Here is a 22,308-nt window from a genome sequence, read left to right as displayed (position 1 = left end):
CTAGTTCCTTTAGAGAAATACCTAATGTAATCATCTGTTTTATTGCATTACCATTCAACTCAATTGAAATGATAAATTACAATTACTGGGAATGTTGGAAATAAAGACTAACCTAACTATGTAAGCAAAGGGAAAGAAGTTACTAAAACCTCAACAGTCAACTACCAAAATAATGTTTACTGTGCCTCTAAACATCTTAAATTCCAAGATAAGTTTTTTCCTTTCCTTTCTGTGTTTTGAACAACAACAAAAATAAGATTACAAATGGTATAGGTCCCACAAACACAATTTTAAACGAACTATTGAAATTCATGATTTCTTTGAGGGAATGTAGACAGGTGAAAGTATATACTATAAAATGTGGGAGTTTTCAAGGGCTTTCCAGGACAGAATTATCTGTTATCAAGTTAAATGACTTATTCAAAAACCCCACCTTACTAAATGGTTGGCCAGAATTCACTGAAACCTATTCAATATGCTTAATAATTTCTATGCAAAAGCATATTCATAAGTTAGTTATTTTAAATGGCTACTGAAAATACTCAAACCAATGAGCATTTAGTCTTCTATAGAGAACAATGTTAATGAATAACATAAACATGGTATTAACCATTGTGCAAATAAAATGTGAATCTTTATCTTTAAAGTTTCCACAACATCTGTTAAAAGCAAAACTGCCTTTTTAAACCTTTTTTTTTTTTTACTTTCACCTGCTGAAGTCAACCTTACATTAAGTCATCTATTTCATTTGTGTATGATGCTGAAATACAAACTAAGCTGTACAGCTAGCTGATATATAGAGTACATATCTACTTTATTCATTTGATTTCGTAAATTTTCCACACTTTCAAAATAAGACTCAAGATAGTAAATATTACATCTCATAAAAGTAAAAAGAGGATTTTAATTTAATTTGTCAATAAGCATTTTACACACAAATTTAATAATTCATTGCTTCAGTATGGACCATAGTATTTTCTTTTCTGGTCTCAGCACTGACTTGAGCCACAACTACTTTAATTTAAACCATAATCCTATGCCAGTAAATCTCGTATTTTCTCTTTTATTTGTTTTTATTATTGTTGAGTATTATTTCACTAGTCTGTACACAACTGATAAAGCTGAAATGCTAATAAAATATCATATCTTAGCAATATGAGTGTCACTTTTCAACATCTGAAGTAATATGACAATCAAATTTTCTAACAAGTTCACAACCCAAGCATTGATAGTATGACTGGTACAAAAGAACAACATAACAAGCATTTTGGTATCTCATTATTTTTACCAATTGTTTGCTGAGAATATAGATCCAAAACTTTTATAATGGACAAAGCTCTAATGTATAAATTAAAAAAAACTTAAATAGCATTAAAAAGGTTAATGGCCTTTAAAAAACTAAAAACATTTGTAAGGTGGACAGTGTCACCATTGCCAATAACACTGTCTAACGTTACAGTTAAACCTAGAGACAGAACATGTTTAAAATGTTGCTGTCATTGAGAGTTATAATGATGGCAAGAGAGTAAAATGTGGCTTACTGTGACCTAAGTGTCAACACAGACAACACACTGGTGCATCAGTCCTAGATAAAAGAAAACGATGAGTTACAAAACTGTGACCAATGAGTAGTCTATTCAGAACAACTTTCTCTTTCTGATCCTTATGAAAGTGAGATGGCCCAAGTCCAATAAAGGGTTTTATATGGAAAAGTTTATTTTCACGTTACTCACTCCAAGTTGGTTGCCAACTGGCATGGAATTCAGTCTTGAATACAGGACCATAGTCCATGTATGGTAAAGGCACAGCAGTGATAGTGCCAGAGCAGACAGATTTAGCTGAAGCATTTGCAACCTCGTTCCTGTGAATACCAAGATGGCCTGGCATCCAGAAAAACTGGATAGAAGTAGATTGAAGTTTCAAGTCAAATCAGGTGGTCCATGGTGAAGCACTATCGTCAGAATCCACATTGTGTGAGTGAGAGGAGGTTGTTTGATTCAAGGAACCAAACAAGATGAGCATTAAGCATACTCTTTAAGTCTTACAGAGACAGCTCATCAAAGCAACTGGACAATAGTTTGAAGGAATCTTGGGATCCTTCCCAAGCTTGGAGAAAGGTAGGGCAATAGCCTGGTGTCAAGCATCAAGAAAAATTTTCCTGCCAGATCCAGTTAAATACAATCAGAAGAATAGCAAAAGAAGCAGGAGATAGATGGCACAGCACTTTGTAGTGTACATCCATCAAGAATGACTGAGGTACTGCCAGACTGATGAAGGGCCAGTTTGAGTTCCACCAGTGTAAAGGAATGATTACAGTCATAGAGACAACCAGCTCAAAAGGAAAGAGGTGATCACTCTGCCTGAGTCTTGATGGCTCAGAAGGTGGAGGAAGAAGCAGAAGTGCTAGATACCTGGCAAAAGCTTTCACCTAGAGTATTGGCAATGCTCCAGGTATCAGCTACTTCCTGGCCATAAGAGAGCAAGACTGAAAGGGGGACAGAATTATACTGCCAACTGACACTTCCAATCTTGTCCCATATAACTTTGGAACTGGTGGTAGAAGATATGCAGCTTGTAAACTTAATCCAACAGTCCTTCTGATTTTGGCATCTTACCCACCTAGCATGTGCATGGACCTACTGGAAAGCGATGAGGTGCAAGTGTGTGGGATACCTACGAAAAGTTATTGAGCCTTCCGTGCTATGTGGCAGGAAGGATTCCACCACAGATGAGAATATCATGGAAAACATGTCGAGGTTTTAGGAATACACTGAGCCTGTATAATACAGTCAGTTACTGCTGCCACACAGTCATCTATTGATGGCTAACAGAATATTGCAGGATCAAGTTCTGCAATAGTAGTAAAAGCGGGTCACTTTGTTTGTTCCAGCTTCCACCAGGGCATGCAGGTCAGGTGGCATCGACCATGGCCAATCTCTCTCAAAATTATAGGAAAATGTTCACTGCTGCCTTGTGGATTATTGTCAACTTTCCATGAAAAGTTGGAGAATAGTGAAGGGGAGTCAATTGAGAAGTCAATAGCAGTAAAGGACTGACTAGGTGCATGAAAATGAATATAAGAACCACTTTTGAAAAGAAAAAGATTGTGATCAGAGAGCATATGCTCTACAGAGCGACCCCTCCTATCAATATCAGCACTTCTCCAGAGGGGATAATGTCCTTTAGAGTTCCTCATGGAGACAGCAACTGTTCAATGAGAGCATCAAGGTCTGATTGATCACAGGTCTCTCCAGGTGACAGGTAGAGAAAACAAACAGCGATGGCATGACCCAAAGAAACACGGATGGCAACAGCCTCCAAGGGTGTGTCTAGTGGCAAAGACAGGATGGGCACATGCTGATCAATCAACAATGCCACCCCTCCATGCACTCGTCCACCACACAGCTTGTCAGTTCTGTATAAAGAAAACTGCTGAAAGGTGACTGTATCAGCAGGTTTCATAAATGTTTTCTGTAAGGAAAGACATGCAGGATGGTAGGAAGCAATCAGTACTTTGAAGTCATCTAGATTAGAACGTAAACCTCAACAGTTCCATTGAATCAAGGTGGCCATTTTTATTTATGTGTAGGCAATAGACCTCCCTCGAATAAAGACAATAAAGAAAAAAGATGTGGTCATAAACAAAAGGGATCTCTGTTGAGACCTCCATGGATCCTGCCCTGGGTAGACTGGACAGGTCTTTGTTGTTGAAAAAGGATTCCAGTGACTGAGGACATGAACAAATGATCATTTTGCATCTTGGGGTGGAAGAAGATGTACCCAAGGAAATGCCCGTACTAAGAACCAAAGGAAGTGAATCTTGGGGTTTGCTGGAACGGATATTAGGGACAGAGATGGGCGTTGAAGTTGATTTATCAACTTTTTTAACCATGGAGGTCAAAAAACTTTTCATATGGTTTGAGAACAATTACTTTGGAAGCACATAGAGATCTGTCTGCACTCCCACTGTAGTAGTAAAACGAAGTGCAGTAGCATACATGAGATGAAGTGGTGGACAGCAACTTTCGAGCCTCAGGGTAAGTAATGTTTTGAATCGTTTTCAACTGCTGCACCTCTTTTTCTTCCAACTATTTAGGGCAAGAAAGAAAGTAGGACAGGTAAGATCCATTGCAACTGACTCAATGAGGTTCTGTTTCACACTCATAGGCATTGAGGTTCTTGCCACCATAACATGCACACCTCAGGGACCACATCTTTGAATGACCAAACCGCTGACATAGGAAACATTTAAAAGGGTTTGGAATGTATGGCCATACCCTGCAATTAAGGTAACCTGCCTTAATGGTGGCAGGTGGACACGGTGATGTAAATGTTAAAATGAGGAAATTTGGTTGGCTTCATAATTTCATCTTTGTGAGTGGATACACACCTCACTGCAGAAACTCCTTGAGTGGAGAAATCAGCGAGAATCTCTGACTCTGGGATATTCTTCAAATCCTTCTGAACAATAACTTCTTATGACGAATCCAAAGTAGCATGAGATGTAACCTCAATAGGCAAATCCCCAATTGCCTTTGAATGCAAGAGGAGTTCACTGTGTTGAGATGAGGATGTTTCCACCAATATGTCACCAGATCAAAGCTTCTTTACTGACTTTGGAGAGCCAGCAAGTCCCTCTCATCTCCTCTGAATGAAAAAGGGAGTCATATGCCCTATGGGTTAGTCTGAAAGAGAATGTAGCATAAAAAAATGAGGTACAGGTGTTACAGATGTTGAAAATTGCTGCTCAAAATATTCAAGATGTGGTCATTTACCTATGGACTGTTTTTTGCACTATTTAAGTTTTTATCTGGAAGATCCATAATCAAAAAATATTTCAATGCCCACTGACCCCACCCACCATGAAGCCCCAAGAGGGGATGCACTACAATGCTAAAGGACATTGGAGCAACACCAGGGTTTCATGAGCACTATACCCAAACAACAGCATCACATACAATGTCCACAACACTTGTTGAGAACATCCAACACTGGTACTTTGTTGATCCTAGCCCAAGTGGACCAGCTGACTGACCCTAGGGGGACCACCCCTCAATCACCAGGATCCTATCCTTCATGTGTCACCATGCACAGCAAACATGTGGGTGGATGTCTAGAACCCAGAGGAGGTAAACTGAAAGAACAGAACCTTTCCTGGGAGGCCCCCCTCACCATGTACAGGAATCACCACCGAGAGGGATCAGCCCTTGATGGACAGGTATTCAAGTAGCTCTCACCATGCTAAGCATATTGCAGTTTTGAAACAAAATATACACTTTGTTCTGTTGTAAGTACACTTCCATTGACAAAATTTTGGATGGAAAACGTATGAGTTCAATAAATTTGTTCATTTTTTAATGTACATAACTGTACATTAACAATATTTCACAGAGTTCCAAACAAAGGCATCTGTAAAACTGAGGCTGACTCCTTTCTCTAATGACACAACAATTTAAGCAGTCTAGATGAAATAATAAGCTTCAGAAAATAACAGAAAGAATGAATTTGCCTTATCACAAAGAATTAAACCCATTTTAAGAGAAAAAGCAAATTCATAAGCTTAGGATCTTTGTAACACTTGAAAAGCAAGCTTTGCTCAATTAGAAAGAATACCAGTATTGAATGCTATGTTAATTATAATATATATAAACAGGTCAATGAATATACAATCTTAATTCACTAAGCAAGATCAATAAAAAGTTCAACTTACATTGAAAATCAACCCTTTAATTTCAGCATTTGTAACAAGTGCAAGGTTGTTACATCATTAATTATACTAAATATTGCACTTTATCATTAAGTTTTCAAAAAAGAAAAAGGCAGGTAATTATGTACTGTTTAAAGGGTACTTAATTTATCACTAACCTGGTGATCCTCGTGATGGAGACTGATCATTTGGACGGAAGCGTTTCTGAGGAGGACCTACTGCAGCTCGGCCTTCATTATTGTACTTCCTCACAAGTTTCTCAGCCTCTTCCCTTGGAAGTTCAGTGAAAATCACCTCATCAAATAATGGCCCAACATTAGGAAGTTCAAAGTTTGCTGTCATAAGATATCAGTAAATATTTAATGCTTGAACAGAAACAAAGCTTCTTCTCATCCCTAGCTGCCTAATTTTACCTAAATACCCTGGGTAGTTGTGTTTTGACATCCACAAGTAGAGCAAGGAAACTCTTTAAGATAAAATTTGGCACTGACCTAGGGACAAGATATTCACATCACTTTCAATGTAAAACAGTAAAGTCACTATCATCCACTCATTTTACAGCAATGTACTTTACCAGGACAGCCTACCTTTCATTTCCAAAACAGCAGAGTCAGGAACATCTTTGCCCTCCTTTTTTTCTTGTTTCTCACGTCTCCTTTTGAACTCTTCATCAGTGGGTACTATCACAACAGCTTTACGCCTGAACCCTTCAAAAGGACGCATTTTCCTTCTCTGAGCCGAGGGGTACACATTGGTCTGCCGTAGTGGAATAGATAATATCAGGTTTTGATCAAGCTCAAAGTTGGCTCCTATAGGAGCAGGGTAATAAGTCCCCTGAAGCTCATTTTTCTGTAATAACTGATACTGAAAACTGAATTAATTTTGATTTTTTCTTCCCCCTTTAGTACTTACCATTGGTTGTTGTAGGTAACTGAAAGGTGTGCTACTGTTCCAAATTATGTTTATATATATATATATATATATATGCATTAAACTTTTCCTTTTTTTTAATGCAATTTTTCACTTATTTTCTATTTTAAATCCTTTACTAGTTTACTGCATCAATGAAAATAAATTTCTCTTTACTATTTTTCCCCTTTTATTTTTAAAGTTTATAAAACATACTATGTTTTCAATAAATATAGTTACTACAGCACTATGGTATTTCTTAACTCTACTTCACATGTTGAAGCAGAGAGCAACTTATATGAAACTTGTACTTATCTATAAAGCTTTAATAAAAGTATAATTTTAGATAAATAATTATTTTACAAAATACTTAAATTTCTACATAACTATTATTATCCACTTTTCTTGCATTAAACCTTAAAAATAACTTTTTTTTTTTTTAAACTGCAACTCTGGCAGGATGCTTTATCCCAAATATTAAAAGGTAAATACTAAACTATTACTAAGTATGTAAAAGTTATATATTTATCTGAATTTCTGGAAAATTATTTCAAGTAACAATTAAATATTCATAACAGCATTCCAACTAATCCCAGTGTCCAGTTTTTTCATGTTTATCTTATTTCTGATAGATCCTACGTAACTGTAACTTAATACAAATTAAATGGATAAAGTGTAGCAGAAGCCTTATCTGGAAGTTGCCAGCTGCAATTGGCCAAAAGGAGATTCAGTTTAACAACAGAATCCTACTGTAAATCTCTGGACAGGAAATACAAATTTCTACCTTCACATAGAATGGAATTTGCACTGTTCTAATAAACTAAGAGTTAGTTATTCTGTGCCTGGCATTTGCTTAAAAACTAACTGGTAGTTATAACTTTAATAAACTAGATACAGTAGTGTGGAAACAAAATTCATATGTCGTAAAATATGAGCCTATAGAACAATATAATTAGCTTTGATTACACATAGTAATTTCTGAAGTTTCAATCTACCACATTTCCCACTACTTTGTAAACATGCAATTCTTTTTTTGTTTTGGTTTTTGCACTGTTGCTACAATGCTACTGATTTTTTTCTGTTATGTATGTATGATATTTAGGGTTTTGAGCTGAAACCTTTAGAGCCAATTAAAACAAAAACTACTTCATTAAATTTTAAAATGTTACATTGCATACAAACAGATCTTGGAATTGTTCAGTTTGCTTACTTGCAGTACTAAAATCTGGGGTTTTGATTCCCTCCACAAGACAAGGTGTAAACAACTCACTGTGTAGCTATATGTTAAAAACAAGCACACAAATATCTCTCTCATTTTCTTAGTTACATTCCTAAATTTAGTCTTGTAGGTCAAGTTGACACAATCTTTGAGTGTTTGAGAGATAAACAATATTACACTTTTTTTTGTACACTTTCAAAGTTAACGTTGAAATTGCTTATTTTTTACAGCTGCTATGTTTGCTTTAAAGATCAAATATCATCACTAAGGTTCCAATTTTACTTTCAAAATGAAAGACTAATGTTCAGTACATGAACAAACATACCAACTGAATTATTAAAACTCTGATAACATCTGATTGATTTGCTCTCTTTTGGTTTTGTATAGTTTTAAAAAATCACTATGGGACCCATAAAACCATCTGTCTGTCTATACATATAGTGCATAGCTGAGTTAATAAACTACTGCTGACAGGAACGATAAATTAACAAGTATTTGTTGTTATGCAAAGTATAACAATATAATAACTATATAAAGTATAACAAAACAAGATATTACTACTTTTCTTATTTAAATGTCCAGAGAGAGAGAGAAGAGAGAAACCAGAGGCAACTCAGTCATGTTCAAAACCAGGTACTACAAACTACTTTAAAATGGCACATTGTGTATAATTTTTATGCATACCTTTTTTTTTCATCACAGTTATCTCTTATTTCAATTATCTTAACTTTTTCAGTTTTCTTATGAACAACTTTTGGTTTAGGTCAGTTTGCCTTTAAAATATCCTTAAAGAATGACTTTTCCACATAGTTCCAGTTTAAGATATGAAACAATGAACTTTCTATTTTGCCTTTCTTAGAATCAATTTAAAATGATAATCTTTAAATGTAAAGGCTTTATTAATTTTACACATTATTTCTGAAGAAACTAAATCCATAATATGAAGTCTTAAAACTACTTATTAGTTTGCTGGTTCGTACCTACAAGAATAAAGAAAAGAGTTATGGCCTAGACTAAAGTGTATTACCTCATATATATTCCTGCTCATTTTAGAGCTAAGGCATAGTTTTAACTATATACCAATAACATTCTAGGCCAGTAAACCTTCGTTTCTTATAATTTTTTTTCTGCATCCTCCAAAAGACATTATTTTATTCAATATAAAATATTTGCATATTCCCATATTTCATTCTTAAATAGTTTAATATTTCCTTTGAATATACAAGTATTGAACTGGAAAATTTCATTGCTACAGTTTTTTTTTCTTGTTGCACATTAAAAAAATCAATGACACATACAACTTATATAGTTTTTTTTTGTGTGCACACAACTGTATATTTATCAAGAGTATGGGATCTTTATCCTTTTTTTTTAACCTTTAGTAGTTCTCACTGCATGATCAAACTATAGTTTATTGTTTAACTTAATTCATTTTCTGTGAAAGATGCTACTGTCAAGTTCATTGACAATGTAAAAAACAAACATTCTCATGATGATAAAACTTCTTATTATGATGTTAAACTTAACATTACATAAAAATACCAATAAAATTGATTTAACTCATCAATGAAAAATGTATTAAAGTTTTCATTACCATATCATATTATTTATCCATTTTACAGTTCTTTCTTCATTAATTAGGTATATTTTACTGGCATGCATAGGCTGCTGCAAGAGACTCTCCAGTACAAGTTCTATTATGAAACACCACACAAAATTTAAATGCTTAAAACTTCGTTATTGTTTGTGAATGCAAAGATAACACATAGCTAAGTCACTCTGGTATCTTACTCAACACTCATAATGCTCATAGCATCTGACATTATAAATAACACAACACTTTGTACTTAAATAAACAGATTCATTTAAAAATCATCAACATGTATAAATAAAAACACTCTTTCAGTACATAACCACTGGCTCTGACTAGCAGTTTGTTTTAATACATTAAAAAACCAAAGTCCTTGATCTACTTCCCACTTGTAGTTTTCTCTTCATTCTTTCTTGCAACACTACTTTCTTATTTGAGAAAACACCACATTCTTAAGCATGTTAAACCGATATAAATATACTACGTAATATGCCATATCTTGTAAATCAAACTAAATCAATTTGTACTAACTGACTTTAACAACGACTGATGACATTTACTTCCCTGAAACTTTCTGGCAGAGAAGATGACCGGAAATCAATAATACCCAATACCTTTAAATAAACTGCCAGTAATTAAACTGTATTGCATATCCTTTCTTTTTTTTTTTTGTCTGAGTTTTTTTTTTATTATTATTATTACTCAATATATCTCTGAACTGCAGGTTTGTATGAATTTGCCACACTTTGGAACAGAGAAGTTTTTATGATAAAACAATGAATACTTATATAATATTCATATTTCTACACTGTTTCATTTCACATCTTTATAGAATGAAAAGCAAAGTAATTAAAGAATATTCCCAATTCAACTTCAGATGATGACATAAGATTAGTATGGCCTCCTCAATTCATTATGAACTCCATCCATGACAGCAAACTTTCAACCATAATTGGTACATCACATTTCAATGAATGTTAGTAGTACTTGAATTACTATTAACCACGTTCTGTGCATATTAGTTTTATATTAGCATCTAGGAGACTCTTAATACTCCCCATGAACCTCAACTGGAATGACACATTTATACTGATATAGCATGTGGTATTTGTAATACCAGAACTCACTGTTTACAATTAGTTTTATTTTGTCTCAACTATCATTTCAACATTGTTCACAATTTAACTGCAGGTTAATAAAATCTCAGCTGTCTTCTGATCTCATGAATGTACATTCAAATGTGTGATAAAACAACCAACAGTTAGTGATGTTTTAAAATCATCAATTCCGTTAATCTAGTAGAATATGCATTTAGCCTGACAACCTTCTTACAAATTCAGTGTTCAGGCTGAAAAGTACAATATACAGATATATGTATCACTATCGTATTCATCATCCCACCTGTCTCTGAAGCAGTCTTATAATGTTAGTGGTATAACTTACCAAGCATACCAATGATCATTATGATACTAGCTGCCATCACACACAATCCTATATTCAAAAAAGGTTCAGATAAAAACAATTTCAAGCCATTCATGAAGGCCCTCCCTACAAGTCAATCCCTTTAAAGAAAGTGTTACCAAGAAAGGGAAATCTTGAAGAAGTAGATGATACTGAAAATAACCTTTTGTTTCTTTAGAATTAAGTATAAAGCTACACACAATGAGCTATCTGTGCTCTCTGCCCACCACAGATACTGAAACCCTGTTTCTAGCGATGTTAGCCCAGACATACTGCTGTGCTACTGGAGGGGGGGGGGTTTGACAAACTTCTTATGTCTCTACAATTATAAAAGAACAATTCAAAATTATAAGAGTAATTTCAAAGTGTATTTGTATTTATACAGGTATGTATATCATTCAATACAAGATGGTTTGTATAATACAAGCTTTAACTGAATTAACTGTTCTGGTGAGCTATATATGTGTCCAAAAAAGGTAACTAAACCCTGTAGAAAGAAACATGGATATACAATAAAGGTTAACCATCCAAATGAAAATATTATTGTGTCACTGCTCATGATGGCTGTCTACTTCAGGACATGTGAAACAGCTACAACTAAGTTTCATATTTTAAATAAGTGCCAGAATATTATTTTTTGCAAATTTAGATTTTTTACATGTTGAAGCATTTAAGGGCTACTTGAGGCTCTTTCATCAGTTATACAGATTTCAAGGGATAAACTCCTGACATTGTAAGGTAAAAATCTGTGCAGAATTTCCAACTTGCTTTCTAATAATTTATTTATTTATAAACTTAATGTATTTGTATATATTTGGAAATATTACATGTTTGCATCTAAGAATATTCATGCAAAAACAAATATTCAATGAAACTTTTAAATCTCAAACTCTCTCTCTCTTGATAAACAAAGCAATTTTTAATATAACCTTATAATTCTGAAAATGCAATTATTTCATTATACTCTATTAACAAAAGTTAATATTTTATTATCACCATCATCACCAGTTATACATAAACACTAATTTTATAGGTTTTCTACACATACAAGCTGAAGACTTAATTAAAGAATGAGTTTCTAGTAAAGTTATAACTACTTAAGGTCATAAATCCACAGAACATGATGGTTAATTTAACTAATAGATATTTAAAAAGTAATTTAAATTTGTATTACTCTGCTTAAAAATAAAAAGTAGTTATTTTTCTGAAGTACTTATAGCTGTGTATATCTTAGTCATTACTTTCAACAATTTCAAAAAGTAAAGAACCTACTGTACATCCCACAAAATTGTTTAACTGTACACTTGAAGAAATCATTTTTCAGCAGCAAATATTATTTGCACAATATTACAATTATACTTCAACTATCACTACCTAACAAAAGCATGCTATAAACCTTTATAATAATATTTTAATACTAGCTTATTAATCACATATTTCTTTAACATAGTAATGAGAAAAGCACTTTGCAGTTGCAACTTTAAACTTACACATTCCTTTCAAGTTTCCAAATTAATTAAATAAACAGATGCTTTTATCTAAAACCCCACCTTGACAAGACTTTTCCAAACTCACATAAGCTTCTCAGTTCATTGCTAATAGATTTGTTTTGTGTCACTAATCAGTTTTCAAAGACGTTATAATTGTTTCTATAAACTGTGCAGCACACTTACCTTACTTAAATTCCAGTAAAGGCCAATTTTCTTTCATAAACATATACAAAAAAGTATTCCTTACCTTCTTGACACCTTAGCCAGTTGGACTTCTATGTACTAGCTTAAACTCTCACCTTTCATTTACTATAATTAAATGTGTCACTAAATCAACATACATTACTATGCCCTTTCCTGCTTGGCAAAAAGAAGCTACAAGGATATTTGATTCTGATTAAAGTCACCTTACAACAATGCTTCACATGGTTTTCAAAAACAGAGTGAATATTCTTTATCATCACAAGTATTTATCTAGTAGAACCTAATTAACTAGTAGAATTTCAGCTTGTAAAAAGCAGTTTTCTTGATTTAATACTACACACACTCAGGTGTATGAACAAAACAAAAAATTTTGTTTGAGCAACTTTAAACACCTCTGTGCAAATAGCAAAATACATAAAATGAAAAACGTTAAAGATTTATTTTTTACTCAGAAACTGTCTTCATCCAGAATGGGCTAGAAAACACCACTTAAAGCAGGATACAAAGACAATTTCATTCTTTGCAAAAATTAGTTAAAATTTCAAAATAGCTGAATAATGTTATTTCTGCTTTATGTATTTTGTTTTACCAACTCCCCCACAATAAACATTTTATAAATCCTCTATCTTGTTTTGTTCTCTAGAAGATATAAGTGAGCAAAGCAGGAAAGGGTTACAAAAGTTGACACGAATTATACTTTAATAACTTATTGAACACAAATAACAAATACAATACAAAATTTTAATGTAGTGATGAAAAAAAAAAAAAAAGCCTGAGATGGAAATGCAACAAGGCTTTTTTTTCTTGTAAAAATAGCAATTCAGATTTTGGCTGCCATAGAATACAGTGCAACTAATGAGTTTAGTATTAAATTAAAGGAAAACAATGACACATGGCATACCAAAAGTAGCTATTAATTTGAAATGCTATTTTCTGTACACAAATGACAGAAAAAACAATAAAGAACTAATCAAGTGGAATAAGGGAAAAAATAAATCTGCAAACAGTAAAAATCTATTTGACCCATAAAACTAGTGAGTAAAAAGAACTATGAATATAACTCAAAATTCAACAAAAGTACAAAACTAATTAAAATGTTTCATTTTTAACTGTATGTTTAGAAAAAACAATGTCACACTACATTTCACAGGCATGCCAGCTTCAATAACAACTAACTAGATTTTGCACCATAAGAGTTCTTATTTTTCAAGTCTACCATGCCAACCTAATTTCCTGAACACCAGTGATTGAAATGTTACTGTTACTTTTCACATACAAGTTTAATATATTTGTCATAATAACATGTTTTGAAACTGAACAATCTCAGTTCTGTTTCAATTCCAAATATTCCTACTGGAAATAAAACCCACAGTAATGATAACTTTTTTATTTAAATTTTTGTGTTAACAACTGATACTATACCTTCCCACATGTAGTATTTGACTTAATTCATTTAGTAATTCCTTTTCTGAAAAGTCTACTGAAATGTATGGCTTAACTCACCTATGTAAGAATATAGCAGTTAATTTTTTTTTCAGTTAAAATTCTAATAAGTTATCCATTATTTAGTTTGTTTGTTTGTTTTGAATTTTGCACAAAGCTACACAAAGGCTATCTGCATTATATGTCCCTAATTTAGCAGCGTAAGAGTAAAGGGAAGGCAGCTAATCACCACCACTCCAAGCCAACTCTTGGGTTACTCTTTTACCAACGAATAATGGGATTGACTGTCACATTATAATGCTCCATGGCTGAAAGGCTGAGCATATTTGGTGTGATGGGATTCAAACTTGCAAACCTCAGATTACGAGTCAGATGCCTTAATCCACTTGTCCATGCCAGGCCCAATCACTTTATTCAATATTCTAATCCCCTTCAAATACTCTTTACAGGCCTCAAGTACAAATAAAAATTAATAGCTCGTATGTTATTTTTATTTCACTGTTCTTCATTTAAGTACCAGATATAAATATATTTAAAATGTATTAGATATTTTGTATAACCCATCACCCTCAGATTGTATTTTAGTGGCTAACACTAATTCAAAATTTTGTAAGCATATGCAAAGTTGGTAATACTGATGATATAGGAAACTATCTCTGTAGTCAGTTTATAAAAAGTGTACACTTTTTGTTGGGAGCATAAAAAGTTCAAATTAGCATATAAAAAATGTACTTCCTCAAGCATTACTTTCAAGTCATATTGTTACAATTTTCATATTATTACTTTCTTGATACTGGTACTTATGATGCCAAAACTGGTCATATTTAATAATAATTCTTCCTTTTCTTTTCTTTCTTTCTTCATGATACTGGGTTTTGTTTCCAAATAGCCTTTAAAAATGATGCTGAAATTCAGTCTTTGCAAGACTCACTTAAGGAATAATCATCTCACAAGTTTATGAGAAATATATGATTAAGAGTTTCAGTTACATATATTCTAATATCAAGAGTAAATGTTATATATATTCCACTTTCAATACTAGGAGATACAGAAATCTCTGCTGTGTTTCAGCTCTGAAACACGAAAATTTAAACTGATTCCATTCCAGACAACATTAGTAACACATTATGTTCACGTGCAATGAGTATAAAATGTAGAATGCCATGAAAGAATTCCCAGTGTTTTTAAGGTTCAGAATACTGATAAAATAACAAGTTAACAGAGATACCAAAGCTTACTTGTGTGATTTATACAATGAAGAAAAGTAAAATTAAACTCAACTGAAAAGTCATATGATTTATTCATCCTCATTGGTAAAAACAGGTTAAGGACATTACGCTAAAATCACAATATTCAGCATCTGTTAAAACATCCGTGCAGTTTTCTGACATGTTATCAATGGAGTGATGTGCACCAAAATAACTTAGTTCCATGGAAGAATAAAACATTCTACCTAGTTTACAAAAAACTTTACAGATAGAAAAAGTAAAAATATACAACTGCTCTACTCTCCCTCAGAGAAAACTGAGGTAAGATTTGATGTAGAACATTAGCAAAAATTAGACTGCAATAATAGTGCGCACAGATACTAATGCAAAAGACGATATCAGTCAAATATGTTTCAACCATTTCAGTTTTAACATTTTAATAACATCACACAGATAAGAAATCTACATTTTCCTATTTCAATGTTAAAAGCTAGCATGCCAAAGAATAAAAGTGTAACATGTTCTACTTATTTAATTACTTGAATTCTAGATTAGCATAAAACTCACTTATCACATTTCTTTCTAAATATACCAAATAAATATCTATGTAGAATGAGCATTACTTCATAAAAACACATTTCCAAACTATACAGTTCTCAGGTTTTTTCACATTTAGACATTACAAGTTTCTAGTTACTTGTAAACTTTTGAGACTAATAATTACAATTTTGATTGCATGATGATAACAAAGCTGAAGGACTTTTTAGAAGCAGATAAAAGTTTTGAACGTAAAATTCAGTCTAACTGTAGTCCTTTAACTCTTTGATAATGATTAAATAATTTGTAACAGTAAAATTGTATAAGAAAGAGCAAATAAAATTGCTATTGTAAAATATTAACAACAGTGATATTCATGCCATCCCTGTCTTATTACTTTTGTGTAACAACCAAGTAGCTAATATAATAAATGACAAAGAAATAAAAAAACGTTTACCTGATCTAAAATGTAATTGCGTCTCTGTTGAGAACCTATCTGCATCATCTTGTTTAAGCATTTTGTTGACATCTGAATAAGAACATCCCATCTTCCTGCATAGTTACGTTTACGGGGAAGTCCCATCACCTATAAGGTTGAACTTAGAATTATATCACATTCTTTACTTAAAACAAATCTTAAAGTTAAGTACAATACAAAATATTTATATCCTCAAGAAGAACAACACTGAAATGCTTTATAAAATATAAAAAATATAACAGTAACATACAAACACATTACCTTCTTAACTTTTTTTTTCCATTAGAATTTTAATTATGATGCATTTAAAAATCTTATGTATGATTGAGTACTAGGAAAATTACTTTATTTTAGTTTATCCTTTAAAGTAAAAAACTGCCCAGTCAAACAACGAAGTTATAATTACACAAACGTTCCAGTAGACAATGTTTTTATCTAGTAGACATTAAGCCTCAGCAAAACTCCATGCATATAATTCTAATTATTACAAGTGCAAAAGTTAAAGAAAAGAAAAAGTGATATATTTTTTTCTATATAAGAGTTAAAACTAATTTTAAGCTCTAAAAATTTCCAAATCATATAATCCATTCTTTTTTTTAAATGTATTTCCAACTGATAACATTTCAGCACAAACAGCTGTTACTGTTGGCCAAACTTCTTTTATATTCAGTGAATACTTTCTATATTAAAGTAACAGCATTATCTTTCAGTTTTAGCCAACAGTCAATGCAACAACTAAAAATTCTTACACTCACAAAACCCTTACAATTAAACAAACTCAGGAGAATATTATATAAAACTCTAAACAGGAAAAAAAATCCTGAAGAATAAATATCTGACTAATGAGTTCAGAACAGAAGAATGATTGGGACTGTTCATATATTAACCTTTGAATACTGTCTTTATAACTTATAAAGATTGTAAAGGAAAATGTAATTCCAATGTCGGGAAAGATCAAACATGCTTGAAATTAATAATCTTTTGTGGGACAACTGAAGAGTTAAACCTAGTTTTAAACAGGAAAAGATACCACACACATTTAACAAGCTTAAAAATATTTTTTCTCAGGAAATTAGTCTGACCTTCCACACATGAAAACATAACATATTTGATACTCTACAGAGAAGTACAAAAGATAGCTATGTTATATGGTGTTGATGGTTAACATGAGAAATATTACATACACATTTCTTAAATGGCCTGCACATATAAAACTAAGACTTGTATTTATTAAATGAAGAAGAAACTGATAATGCACTAAGACTCGCATGTAAAAATCAAGAACAGTTGCTATAATTATCCAGTTTTCTGAGATAACAGAAAAATGAAAAATTCCATATACATAAGACTTGGAGTAAATATTTAATTAAAATCTTGCAAACTGTTAAAAATGCCATTACAAATCTGTTTTTAGGCACTAGATCATATTGCAAATCATAGGTTCAATTTTTTTAATAATTTTTTTTAATTTTTTCAAATTTCAGACTGGAAAGCCAGAAAAACTGAAAAATATCTCAAGTTACCAGAAAGAAGTATAAAAAAATCTAACAAAAATGTATTCATATAAAGACTGTTGCTGTTGTTTGAAGTCATGCACAAAGCTACACAATGGGTCTCTCCATGCTCTGGCTCAACAAAAGTATTGAAACCTAGTATCTAGCATAGTATCTGCAGACATACTATGCCATGGGAGGGTACAAAGACGGAACTAGTAAGTATGCAAATATAATACTCTGAATTCCATTTAAAAGGACATTATTAAAAATTCTCTCACTCTTGATATTTTACACCTTAAAAAAATGGTTCACATGGTCATATTAAACTCATTTCCATGTTTTTGTTTATGGTGCTTGCATTATCAAAATAAAATGTGAGAGGCTGATAAAACTACCAATTATGACATGTCATTATTATCACTGTTTTCAACTGCAACAAAAATTCAATTACAAAATTTTGCAGTTCAGATTAATTTGATAATCTTTTGGTAAATCTAACATTCATGATTAATATGTTTAATTGCAAGCAATCCTTACATTTTATTACATGAGTGACCTATTAATAAAGTCTTAAAAAATAAAATTACTAGGTATGTAGTTAATAATAACATAAATTTATTGTAGGCTAATACTGTGATCACTGATCATGACACTATGCAAGTTAGAATTATTTGAGTATACAAATAAACAAATTAATTATGAATATAAGTGACTATACTTTTTCACACACTGTATAAGTGTACCATAAATACAAGACAGATGTTTAGAAAAGAGAGAGAGAGAATAATAAAGGAGGAAGCTGTTTTCAAATGTTATAGGGAAATGTAAACACAAAAAAGGTATCACTTGAGTACAATTTATTAACACCATGATATGAAAATTAGTACATAAGCCAGTGAGAATATAGAAAAAAATTGAATTTACAAATTTTTGAAAATATGCACCAACAACAATAGTAACAAATCAAAATGAGTAAATACAGAGATGCCAACTATTTCAAATGACTGAGCGTAATGATTGTAGACAGAGCCCTTTATCATTTGCGGCTACTAGGCCTGACCAATGTCTCTGAGCTGTTTACTATTATATTATTATTATAACTATTATTATTTATTACTGCTATAGATTGCTCATTTATGACTGTGTTTTGTGTATTTAATAAATAAATTTTAAAAAATTCTTTTGAAATTCTTTTTCATATTCTGAATTCTTACTCATAAATGTCATTATCTCCATCTTTTGTCTTTGCCTCAGCCTTTTGTTGGTGAGATGCCAATTTTGCATGTCTAGAACAATTGTTTATCCCGCCATGCGCCACAGAAAAATCGATGTGACAAACTGTACAAAATGCATGACTGTCACTGACATTTGATGCAATGACCGGATATTTTGCACTATACTCCTTCCTAAATTTTTGATTCACAGTTTTAGTCCTTTTAGATTTGCCAGAAACAAGACAATCTGGTGAACAAGGCCTCTTTTTTTCCATCTTGTGAACGATTGCATTGGTGTTTCTATGCAGCTTAAAAAATGAGAAATACGTATCTATGCGAGCGCTGATTGGCTGACAAGCACTGACGACGTAACTATTGATTCCACCATATACACAGTATGGAAAAGCACCACACTCAAACTATTGGTAGACATAGGAGATACAAATATTTTTTATTATTTCAAGCACAAACACGATTATCACAAGTAGCCATTTGGACTGTCTTTTATTTATTATCAAAATTTATTTGTATCTCACTAGAAATTTTCTTTTTACCCCTTTCAAGCCCTGAGGGAACAATTTATCACTTTATTGTATAGGCCTATATAATATATAATAATTTGGGAGTTGCAACAAGTCGTAATATTTGTCTGTAGGAGCATATAGTCGTAATGTATACACCAAAATCGTTAGCATCTCTGTAAATATGTGTATGGTTTAACTTCAATATTTTCATTAAAACAAAAACTCAAAATAAAGTTCAACCATAATAATTTTGCACCTTTTGCGACCATACAGGGGTATTTTATAATCTGTATGGCTATTATGAGGTGCTTTTCTAGACAGTTAAAATAACTGTGAAGTCATTAATTAAACAGGAATATTGTTTTGAACAAAATGTATCTTATAATGTTCCCAAAGATGCTTTCATTATAAATAATTACAAGAAAATATGGAACATGTTCAATTTAACATACTACACGTTTAAAAAGACATGCAACACACCCAGTATACATTTTTACACGAAACTTACCCTCATTTTGTCAATAATGTTGTTTGTCCCAAGTACATTGTATTTCTTCTCTGGATGCCTAATACAGTACTCCAAGGCCCAAGTTGTTTTACCACAAGCAGGAAGACCACACATCATGATCATCTGGTGAGCAAAACAAAAATTACTGATTTCTCATTCTCAGTACTACATGATTTTAATTCAAGTGCCATATTATCACATTCTATAACAGGCAACAGAACAGCAACTTAATAACATATTAAGTTTCACATTTATCTTACTTTCAATACAATGTTAAAAAAATAATTTTCTTGCAGGTTTTGAAGTATTTATTGTTTACCCTTACAACAAATGAATTGTTTGAACTGTAGCAGCTTTAAAGAACCTACAATGATTAAACAAACATGTTAAACATCAACATAATTTCATTATTCATCTGTTCTAACATGCAACCAATTTGCCTGGTAAAAATAACACACAAAGTGTAACTGTTTATTATGTGTTCACATTACAAATACAAGATGTTTGTGTTAAAGGCCAACAACATGTAGAAAATAATAAGTAATCAACTGACCTGTTTTAAATTATTATACATCACATTTAGCAAATATGGGCAATTTTTGTATAAAAATTTGTCAAACAGGAAATAACTAATCAACTGCACATGATCCTGCACTTACTTATGTCTTAATATTAAGTCATAATTTTCAAACTAAGAGGTTCAGGTTTTTGTAATAGCCAAAAAAACAGTAAAGGATGCTTACTCTACAACCAGAAAGAGTTGGGCAATTAGATGTATTTGCTAATCAAATTCACTGATTACACCATTAACTTTCACTGCTCATGACACAAGAGTTTAGTGCTTTACATTCAAAATTTTATTAAATGTACATTACTCACTTTAAAATTGTCACTGCTCAAACAAATCGTAATAGTTATAGCCTTCAAATCTGCTGGGTTAGAGAGCTATCAAATACAAAATCCAACCCTTCCCATAGCCTTCAAATCTGCTGGGTTAGAGAGCTATCAAATACAAAATCCAACCCTTCCCACCAGATCTTCTCTTTCAGGATTCGTTAGTAGTTCTCTCATACGTTTAATTAATGCCATAGTTTTTAAATGAGTTATTATACTACATTGTGTTCTGAATACATAACTGTTAATTTCACTTACAATACAAGCTCTGTTCCTGATTTGGGAAAGCCAATGATGAGCTTGAATGAATTCGTAATGGGTCCTGTTGTATTGTAATAAACAAAACGAGAGAGAGACTTATGGGAACTAATTACACTGTGAATGTTATTACTCTATGTAATAAACAAAACGAGAGAGAGACTTATGGGAACTAATTACAGTGTGAATGTTATTACTCTATGTAATAAACAAAACGAGAGAGAGACTTATGGGAACTAATTACACTGTGAATGTTATTACTCTATGTTCTTTGATGAATTATTTAAATTAACTAAAAATTATTTCATGCACTACTACCATTGGTATAAAAACGTAGGGTTAACTTTCTCGTAATGGGCTCATCATAAAATGTGTGTGTTTATATACACTTTTGCACATTTTAAGTATTTAAACAGTAAATGTTAATTCAGTATGTCCATCTTTACAAAATTTGGTATATCTTTAGTAAGCATTACACATTTTTAGCATCTTTAAAAAATCAAATTTTTTAATGAAGTATTTTTATTACATATTTGTTTGTGAATATATGAGACTGTTTCATTACTAGTCTGAGTAGAAGTGATTTTCTTGTTATGATAAAAAAATACCATTCTTCAACCCAAATATCTCAAATTTCTTTTGTGTAATCTTTAATATCTCCTAAATACAGTTCAAGCATTTATTTTAACTAAAACCATATCATATCTGTTATATCATTAAATACTTTAGTTTTTCAGCCCATAAACTAATCCAAGAAGTATAACGAGAAGACAAATTGTAAAATTAAAAACACAAGAAGCTATCCCTTTTTTCATTATTATTTTGTCACAGTTTTGAAGTACTTCTTTTGTGAATTTGAACTGCAAAACGTTTCACACTTACTTTCTGTGTTTATTTTACTGTCACTAACTAAAGTCACAAACAAAAGGCCCATGCAAAAAGATAGTCAGATCAGCCCATGATTTGAGAACAGATGTATCAGATTACAGCTACACTAAAATTTTTCTTGGAAAATTCAGAGTAACTGCAGTGTACTTGAAATCAGTGAAAACATTTATGTTGACAACAGGATGGGTTATTTATTGGCTTGTGTATGTATCCTACAGTGTTCGTGACAAGACTTTTCCAGAGTAATAACTTTGAACTTGTGAAAATTTTTTATGTTGT

At 32.0% G+C, this 22,308-nt stretch overlaps 1 protein-coding gene across 7 annotated transcripts in view; it reads right to left on the bottom strand.

Annotated features, from left to right (window-relative positions):
- Positions 1 to 22,308, bottom strand: part of LOC143252002 (uncharacterized) — a 108,451-nt gene that overhangs the window by 19,089 nt on the left and 67,054 nt on the right. For all 7 annotated transcript variants that reach the window (XM_076503494.1, XM_076503495.1, XM_076503499.1 and 4 more), the window contains 4 exons: positions 19,990 to 20,112; positions 16,227 to 16,355; positions 6,295 to 6,463; positions 5,866 to 6,042 (listed from right to left, as the gene is read on the bottom strand). In XM_076503494.1, coding sequence (XP_076359609.1) covers positions 5,866 to 6,042; positions 6,295 to 6,463; positions 16,227 to 16,355; positions 19,990 to 20,112 — 598 coding nt within the window. The remainder of the gene's footprint in view (positions 1 to 5,865; positions 6,043 to 6,294; positions 6,464 to 16,226; positions 16,356 to 19,989; positions 20,113 to 22,308) is intronic.

The sequence above is a fragment of the Tachypleus tridentatus genome, chromosome 6 (genome assembly GCF_004210375.1).
Source record: "Tachypleus tridentatus isolate NWPU-2018 chromosome 6, ASM421037v1, whole genome shotgun sequence".
NCBI classification, from domain to species: Eukaryota; Metazoa; Arthropoda; class Merostomata; order Xiphosura; family Limulidae; genus Tachypleus; species Tachypleus tridentatus.
This window is presented reverse-complemented; position numbering and strand designations above follow the sequence as displayed.